Source organism: Gallinula chloropus, assembly GCF_964237585.1.
Source record: "Gallinula chloropus genome assembly, chromosome: 13".
NCBI classification, from domain to species: domain Eukaryota; kingdom Metazoa; phylum Chordata; class Aves; order Gruiformes; family Rallidae; genus Gallinula; species Gallinula chloropus.
The window spans coordinates 13,601,412-13,609,981 of record NC_140098.1 but is presented as its reverse complement, the minus strand read 5'-3'; the positions used below and the strand labels follow the sequence as shown (position 1 = coordinate 13,609,981).

Sequence of the window (8,570 nt, the reverse complement as noted above, 5' to 3'; positions counted from 1 at the left end):
GGGCTGGTAACAGGAGCCAGGGCCATGCCACCCCCCACTCCCCAGCTCCGTGCAGCATAAGGCTGGCTAAGTCACGCTGCTCTGTCTTCCCAGAGCTCCCACCCAGGCACAGCCCTGGCAGCTCCCCACAGTCACACAGCACATACTGTCACTGTGTTTGCCCCATGTCCTCTGGCACAGTCACAGGCTCCCTCCACCCAGTGACAGAGGGGCACACCCTGCACTAAGCCACAAAGGAAACATTCTCTAAGGGCCAGGGGCCTCACCACATCCCTCTACTGGCATTAGCTATGCTTAATTAATTTGCCAGTTAATTTTAAACCAGTCTGCCTCCTCGTGGGAGTAGCAAAAGCAACAGAAGCTTTTCTGTCTCCAGTAACTGCCCAGATTAGACACCTCATGGGTAATCCAGCACTCCATGGCATGGCCTAAACCAAACCAGTTTGTTTCTGGCTATCTAGAAACACCTTCTCCTCCAAAGCCTGGGACCTGGTACATCTCTGTTGATTTCGAGGGACTTTGTGGAGATGTCTGAGTGACAGTTAGACACACCCAGAAGGAAAACATCTATCATCCACAACACACATCACTGAGCACAGGCAGACTTCCATCACCAGCAAGGCAAGAAAGAGGGGACACCACCTCCAAGAACAGTCTGAGGATTGTGCAAACATGCTTGAAGTGCCTTAGAAGGAAGTAGCCTCTCACTTCATTTTAAGTATTTACAGAAGTCTTTATTATTAAATGTTACTTTGGCCCACCCATTCTCACAGAGTCTCCAGCAAATTGAAGTGGCACAAAGAGGGGCTTCGGAAGGGAACGGCTGTCCCAAGCCAAACAGACATCACTGAGCCTGAACTTGTTACTGCAGGAAACACCAACAGACCATGTCCAACATCAGTCTAAGTGGCAAGATGAAGCCCTACCAGTTAGGATGTTACAGCTGCTTGTACCAACTCATGCATGTCAGCCCTAGCAAGACTCCTACAGAGTTTTGCCAGCTCCAGGTAGCACTGAGGTAGCACTGCAGGTTTCATGCACTGCTGCCTGGGAGCAGCAGCTCAGAATCAAACCCCTGAGCCAAGATCATAGGATCACAGGATGCTTTGGGCTGGAAGGGACCTTAAAGATGACCAATTCCACACTCCTGTCATGGACAGGGACACCTCTCACTAGTCCAGGCTGCTCAAGGGCCCATCCAACCCAGGCTTGAACACCTCCAGGGAAGGGGCAGCCACCACCTCCCTGGGCACCCTGTGCCAGGGACTCACCATCTTCATAGTGAAGAGTTTCTTCCTAATATCCAATCTAAATCTCCCCCTTCCAATTCAAAATCACTCCCCCTTGACCTATCACTCCCAGCCCTTCTACAAAGTCCCTGCTCAGCTTCCTTGCAGGCCCCTTCAGGTACTGGAAGGTGCTGTAAGATCTCCCCAGAGCCTTCTCTTCTCCCCCCAACTCTCTCAGCCTGTCTTCACAGAAGAGGTGCTCCAGCCCCCTCACCATCTTCATGGCCTACTCTGGACCCATTCCAACGGTCCCATGTCCTTCTTATGTTGGGGACTCACAAACTGGACACAGGACTCCAGGTGGGGTCTCAGGAGAGCGGAGCAGAGGGGCAGAATCACCTCCCCATACCTGCCGGCCCCGCTCCTCCTGATGCAGCCCAGGACAGGGTTGGCCTTCTGGGCTGAGAGTGGCATTGTCGGCTCCTGTCGAGCTTCTCATCCACCAGCACCCCCAAGTCCCTCTCTGCAGGGCTGCTCTCTATCCCATAACACACTGCTGTGCCACCGAGCTTAAGGGACCAGACTCACCAGCAGGATGACCACAGCTTCTGTGCCAGCAGCTTTTGGTGAGCAAATACACACTACCCAAGGCACTTTACATGCTGAGGGCTGCTGAATACAGGCAAGCAGCAGAGTTCACAGCTCCACAAGCATCTTGTCTCTCAGGTCATAACTCATTCATCATGATTCTCCAATAAAAACCAGGTGAGAGCAGAGCCTGTGCTTTGCACAGGTATTCTGCCCATTGCTATGCAGTGTGTACAAGTACAGACAGCAATACCTGCAAGTTTTATTAAATCAAAGCCCTTACCTGCATCAGAAGTTAAAGGTAACACAATGAAGTCACACAGGAGAGTGGCTCTAGAGCCAGAACAGAGTTGAGCAGAGGCATTAGACTGCTTTAGCCTTGCACCTGAAAGCAGTGAAGTGTTCATCTTGCAGAAATTCTTGCTATATAGAGCTGAATGAGCTCTTCTCCCATGATGTGGTCAGGGTGGAAATTAAACTCAGTTTAAACTACAGGAATTTGGCAATGTGAGACTTAGGCTGCAACTGGACCAGGGTAACTGCTTATCAGGAGGTAGCTGTCTTACAGCCCTCCACTTTGTCCAACAAGGGAATTGCACCACACATCCTTCATTAAAAATATTTACACAGAAAACAAACTGTTTGTGAAGCCTTTAACAATAGATCTTTCCTAGAAGTCTGCTAATGTGTACCTAGCAGGCTTTTTTTTTTTTTGAGGTCCTACACTCAGTGTAATTAAATAGCATTTGAAACATTCCAACAGGAACCATATTGCACAGAGGAAACAATTTGCTTCTTGTATTTTTGCCCACCTGCTTAGAGCCTGTGCGCTGAGTGCACAAGTTCAATGCCAAGCCTCTACACCAGTACTTCAAAACTACAGAGTCCTCTGGAGTGAGGGAAAGCATCCTGGTCTCTAGGCCATCATCACTTATGGCTTCTTGCAGCTTTGTTCACTCAGTGAAAGCCAGAGAAAATGCCACCCACTTTCACTCCTGGCTTGGAGTTGGTATCAGATTTACTCGTGTAGATTAAAGCCCACCACGATTTCAGACAAGCAGACTGGTGACATCAGTTGTGGGTCACTCCAGGCCCTTCTGGAAGGAGGGATGCAAAGAAAGTCTTGAAAAACACCCAGGCTGTGCTGATAAAGGAAGGGTTGGCCTGCTGCAGTTCTTGTAGGACTTGGCCCTCGGCAGGAGATGACTCAGATTCATGTTCTCTACCTGCGTTGTCCCCCTGTCACAACAAAGGGTTATTTGGTAAATGACATTTCCAGAAGTCACTCAAATCCTGCCCAGAGTTACTACCCTAAACCCCATCTTCAGCCTGCAACCAACAACTCTCCATTACCACATCCTGAAGGACAGAAGCAACTTAGAGAGAGAACATTCAGCCTGGGATACTTTGTGGAACAGAAGCACTAGCGACCCCAAAGAAGACTCAGGCTGGCAGTTAATCCCCCACAGAAGAGTTTCTGACAAGTTTCAGAGAGAAGTTTTTGCTACTACATGTAATCAGTAAGCTGAAAGTACAGCTCCACAAGGCTTCATGCTCATTGTGTAAGCAGCAGCAAGACAATACCTGCAGGTTATTATTCTGGTCCTGGTTGACAGCAGCACGGGGAGGAATGTTGCCTGGGAAGGGCTGGACCGGTCTCCGTCGCAGTGGAAGCCACCCACCGTGGTGCCTGGGAAGGCAACAGACATCTGTAACACCTCTCAGTGCTCCTCCCTGCCTCACCACCACAGCTCAGTAACAGCCCACTGCTCACATGCAGAATAAGCAGCATGACATCCAGGCCTGTATCTTGCAGTGAAGAGCCTGCTTGTGACACAGCTCAGGTAGCTTCTGGGCACACCACCCACCACATGGGACACCCAGAACAACAGGGCACACAGACCCCCCCCCTTAGTCTGTGTCACTGCAGCACCTGCACCTCGTAACCCCCCCAATAAGCTGCTCAAAGTTACACTTTAGAATGATCAATAGTAAAATTTAAGGACTTAATGAAGCAATTAACCTTCGGTCTCTGGGCCTGCAAAAGGCTGGAAGAGCAGATCATGAGCAGCTCCAGTTCCAACTCCTAGACCTACCAACAGGAATGCTGAGGCCTGCATCATTCATTTCACTAGTGACCAAACTTAGATCAGATTATCCTTCCCAGGCATGACCACCCTAGCACATCAGCAGAGCACCCACTGTCTTTACCATGCTTTATCCCATCTCCCCCCAGAGAGGCTCAAAGCCTGTTGGGGACACAGCACTCCATTTAGCTTGGCTGCTCTCCAGAGAAGAGACACAGCAGAAAAACCTGTGTGGGTACCTGATGTTGGGGTGTGAGGTCTGGGAAGAGGCTCAAACACTTGACCCAACAAGCAACTGTCACTGTCAAACACAGTCCCAACAAGCAACTGTCACTACTACATCAAACCTACAGACTGTCAGCTCTGCAGAGCTGTTGGGGCTTTATGCCAGGAGCTGCTTGGGTGTCAAAGTGTTCTCCAGCAAGAAAGCCAGCCACACCAGAAGCACCAGGTAAGATCACCCATCCTTCACCTAATCCAGGCCTAGGCTGTACTTATAGTTTTGGCAAACACCGAGTTATACCAGTACAGAGGAGTGGTTCTCCTTTTCCCAGTACAAGAGCCCAGCAGAGAGCTCAGCATTTCAGCAAAGCCTTTCTGAATGCAGCAGGAGGTAGGAAAGCCATCACTTACAGATACATCAGAACTGTGCCACCCATGACCAGGAGGAACCTGCTGATGCTGGAGTAGAAGTAGATAATGTTGACAAAGACGTAGAAGAGCGTTGCTGAGTACAGCCAGTCCAGCCAGTCCCGGTTGGCACCCTCCTCCTCCTCCTCCACCAGAGGACCCCCCTGGGCATTCACCCGCAGGTTCTGGTTGGCCACTGCGTTAGCCTGGGCAGGAAATGGGTCCCCAAGAGGAGCTGGAGGTGTCACTGGTGTCGTTGGCACCTCCTGAGAACGTTGTGCATGAGATGGGTCAGCAGATGCAGCCGTAGAAGTCAAACTGAAACCAAAGAGTAAGGAATAAAGCTGAGTCTGACTTGCACACTTAACAGGAACTGAAATTTCTCCATCTTTAAAACAGCCAGATCACATCCAAGTAGAAAGCATCAAGTTCAGGGGCCACAGAAGGCTAAAAACCAGGTTTTAGTTCTACCCAAGACAAGTTACATAGTGACCTCAGCGAGTCAAGCCAGGCACCTTCAACTTTAGGCACAGTAATTTCAGTACTTTGCAGGAGTTTTTTACAGCAATCTAAGGGCAGCCTAAGCCACCTCTGCAGGTCTCAGCTCTGCCTCAGTCACTGACTTCCAGACAGGGCTCTGTGCACTGCTTTCAGCAGCCAGAAGAAAGGTGAAGAGCTGCAGCTCTTGGGCAGGATTACACTTCCTCTGCAGACCCCTGCCCTCCCCAGGGAGTCAGAGGTCTGGGGTTTGCCAGGCTCAAACACACTCACAAGCAGCAAGCCAAGCACCCCATGGCAGTGAGAGGAACTCACACGTCAGCATGAACCAAAGAATCACCCAGCCACCACCAAAAGAGGAAGAGCTGCCAGAAGTTCCTTGTATTGCAGTTTCTACTCACTACAGGCAGCTTTAGGCAGAAAACTTACTATTGCATGTAGTATTGTCTCACATAGATCTGCTGGAGCCAGGACATCTGAAGCAAGCTGTAGGTTGTGTAAGCAGAGAAGCCAGGAGCCATGCTCTGGAGAGGATGTCGAGTCGTTTCCACCCTTGGTCAAAATTCAAATGCATTCATTAGGAATTAGCAGGCAAACCCCAAGTCATTTGTTACAGGACAATGTAAATAGCTTCTGCTGCTTTGTACAGCCAAACCAAAACTACTTCTTTTTAGAATATTAACATCTCATTACCCACAGGAATAAAAGGAAGATTTCCAGCTAACAGAGCAGCACAGCTTCCCTGAGCTGCTTCCACAGCCACTAAAGCTTTTACCTAAAACCTGTTCAGTCTTCAGCCCTGAAGTCTGTGACTTCAGACAGTGCAGCACGAGGTGGCATCCAACACGAACCCAACATTGGAAAAACCTTAGTGACATGCATAAAAATGTATTTACCCATCACTGGCTTCAGGTGGAGACTGGCCACCAGAAGAGCATCTCGGTCTTTCAGTGTTTGAGGCAGATACAGGTGGCTCTTGACTAGCTTCCAACAATGATTTTGGCTGGTGAGCTTTAACCTAGGGACAGCAGTACAGTTAGAGGTGCATTCAGGACACCACACAAGCCTTATGCAACAGTTACACTACACTGAACAGGCTGTGGTTTTGTAGCTGCTACACTTCCCCATGCTATCCTGCACAACACACCCAGAGGCTGCCACAGTACTGACAGCACTTGAGGTGCTTGTGGCACAGGCCCTTTACACCTCCTTAAAAAAGGACTGGCATGTAAAAACTGACTTGGTGTTACTCTTCACTTTCAGCAGACCTATGCCTGTCTGGTTCTGGGGTTTGTTGGGTTTGTTTTGCAGGTGTTCTCTTCATTTTGGTTTGTGGTTTTTTTACATACAGTCAGGTCCCATCTGGCTACAGAAACCCAACTGGAAGAGGGAACTACATTCAAACCAGTCTGACATCAGCTGTGACAGCTTTGGATTTTCACACAGAATCCAGAGCAGATGGCCACACATCTGTGTAATGCCCAGACCAAAGTTGGTCCTGCCTAGAGCCACCAGCCAGGGAGGCATTACAGACACTTCAGCAGAGCTACTGGAAAGCAAAAGCAGGGCTTGGCCATTTGCACTTAAGACCAACAAGTACTCAGCTCAAGGATGGAGGCTCATATCTGCCTTCCTCTCCATGGGCTGAGAGCAGTTACACCTTCTTCAGCTGCAGATCCATGACACCTACATACAGCTCAGAGCCACCTGCTGCCCACAAGTGCAACCCCCCTCCAAAACAGCTTAGGACATGACAAGCCATATTCTGTTTCATAAAACTGAGTGTGCCAGCAAGCATACCTCCTGAGCACTGTGTTACAGCTACATTTTAGTTTCCAGATTTCATGAGAATCTTCACTGACAAACTGCAGAGCCTTTTTTTAAGTCAGCTTAATCCAAATACAGCCTCATATTCCTCAAGAGGTTATCACAGCGGCAACACTAGGCACTAGTAGGAAAACTCTGCAGTACCAGCAGGCTTTAAAACAGCCATCTGACACTTCCCAGCTGCAGCCATGACCCTGAGATGCCAAGCAGTATGTTAACTGTGATTACCTCCACGCTGGCTCCCGACATGTTCACAAGGGTCTTGAAGTTGTACACCAAGTGAAGAGCATGCAACTCCCCGTGCTAAAATGGAAAGAAAGCCACATTAAAAGCACAGCCACTCCTCTTGATGCCTTTCAGCACATCCTGAAAGGTTCTTTTAATACCTGTGGCAGCAGCTCTCTCAGATAATGATCATCCAGCAGCAGCTTCCCAGCATAAATCAGCTTTTGGTCCTCTTCAGGCTTTGAGGAAAGGAAACAAAGAATGGGATGAGCGGCTCTGCCCAGCGAGCATTAGCTGGGGCCAGAGGCACACAGCTGGGAGCAGCCCACACCCTCAAGGCTGCTCGGAGCTGCACACACCCGAGGTCGGCAGCGAGATGAGAACTGAAGGGCGCTATCACTAACACGGAGGCCCGGAGCAGCAGCAGGGTATAAAGCGTCTCGCCGGCAAGGGGCTCTGCTGCAGGGCAGGTCTCCTACAGCCCCCGCAAACCCTGGGCGCCGAGGCAGGCAGTGCCACCTCAGCGGCACCGCCGGAGCACGGGCAGCCCCGCACCCCAGCAGCTCCCCGCCAGCCGCTCCCGGGGAAGGGAGGTGACGCCCGGGGGTGCGGCGCGGCGCCCGCCGAGCTTCCCCCGGGACGGGCTGCGAAGGGAGGCGGCCCAACCGCTGCCAGCCCCGCGCCGGAGGAGCCCGGTCACCGCGCAGGGAAAGCGCTTCCCGGAGCCCGGCGGCGCCTCAGCCCCGCCGCTCCATCCCCTCCCGCCCCACGCAGCCGGCGCCGCGTCCCGAGCGGGGCGGTTGATGCTTGACAGCTGCCGTACCACAGACCGAGCAGCTCCCGCAAGAGCCCCCAGCGCCGCCCGGGCCCGCCCCGAGCAGCTGATGCAATCGGACGCGGGACGCCCCGGCGCGGGGGAGGGGGGGGGGGGAACACGCAGGCGGCGGCAGGGCTCGGGCTCGGCAGCGCCCGCCGAGAGGGGCAGGGGCCGCGCACTCACCGGCGCGTCGGGGACGAGGCGGCGCAGCTCGGCCTTGAGGCGGCGCACGGTCCATGCGGGCGCGGCGCGGAGGCGCAGGTCGGGGTGCCGCTGCGTGGGGCTGCGGACCAGCAGCGCCAACGGCCGCTCCATGCCAGTGCCGGGCGGGTAGTGCCTGCGGGCCGCCGCCGGGGCTCTTATAGCCTCCCGCCGCGCACCGCCCTGCCGCAGGGCCGCGGTGGCTGCGGATGATTGGCCGCGGCGGGAGAAGGGGCGGGGACTGGACACGTGGGCCAATGGGACGGAGCCCCGCGGGAGGGCGGTGGCCGGAGGCGGAGGGGCTGATTGGGTGGTGCCGCGGAGGGGCGGGACCTCCGGCGGCCTTGGCGCAACGTCACCATAGCAACGGCGATCCTTCTCCTCCCTTTCCCCCCGTCCGGGCCCGTGGCCGTGCGGGGCTATCGGCCCGTCCTCGCCGTTACCCGCCCCCGCCCGCCCGCCCTCCCT

At 53.1% G+C, this 8,570-nt stretch overlaps 1 protein-coding gene across 1 annotated transcript; it reads right to left on the bottom strand.

Moving 5' to 3' along the window:
• Window positions 1–2,059: 2,059 nt before the first annotated feature.
• Window positions 2,060–8,231, bottom strand: HERPUD1 (homocysteine inducible ER protein with ubiquitin like domain 1). The gene is made up of 8 exons (XM_084269910.1): window positions 8,085–8,231; window positions 7,246–7,323; window positions 7,088–7,162; window positions 5,929–6,050; window positions 5,462–5,584; window positions 4,538–4,852; window positions 3,402–3,507; window positions 2,060–3,056 (listed from the first exon to the last, which is right to left on the bottom strand). Exons 1-8 carry the CDS (start codon window positions 8,214–8,216, stop codon window positions 2,889–2,891), a joined length of 1,119 nt encoding a protein of 372 aa, XP_084126036.1. The 5' UTR covers window positions 8,217–8,231; the 3' UTR covers window positions 2,060–2,888.
• Window positions 8,232–8,570: the final 339 nt, after the last annotated feature.

Excerpts from the sequence above, each read along its gene's own strand:
- HERPUD1 (XM_084269910.1), bottom strand. The coding sequence starts at position 8,216 with ATGGAGCGGCCGTTGGCGCTGCTGGTCCGCAGCCCCACGCAGCGGCAC. Across the intron at positions 7,324-8,084 it reads GCCTCGTCCCCGACGCGCCG|CCTGAAGAGGACCAAAAGCT; the intron begins GTGAGTGCGCGG and ends CTTTCCTCAAAG. Across the intron at positions 5,585-5,928 it reads CCACCTGAAGCCAGTGATGG|GGTGGAAACGACTCGACATC; the intron begins GTAAATACATTT and ends ATTTTGACCAAG.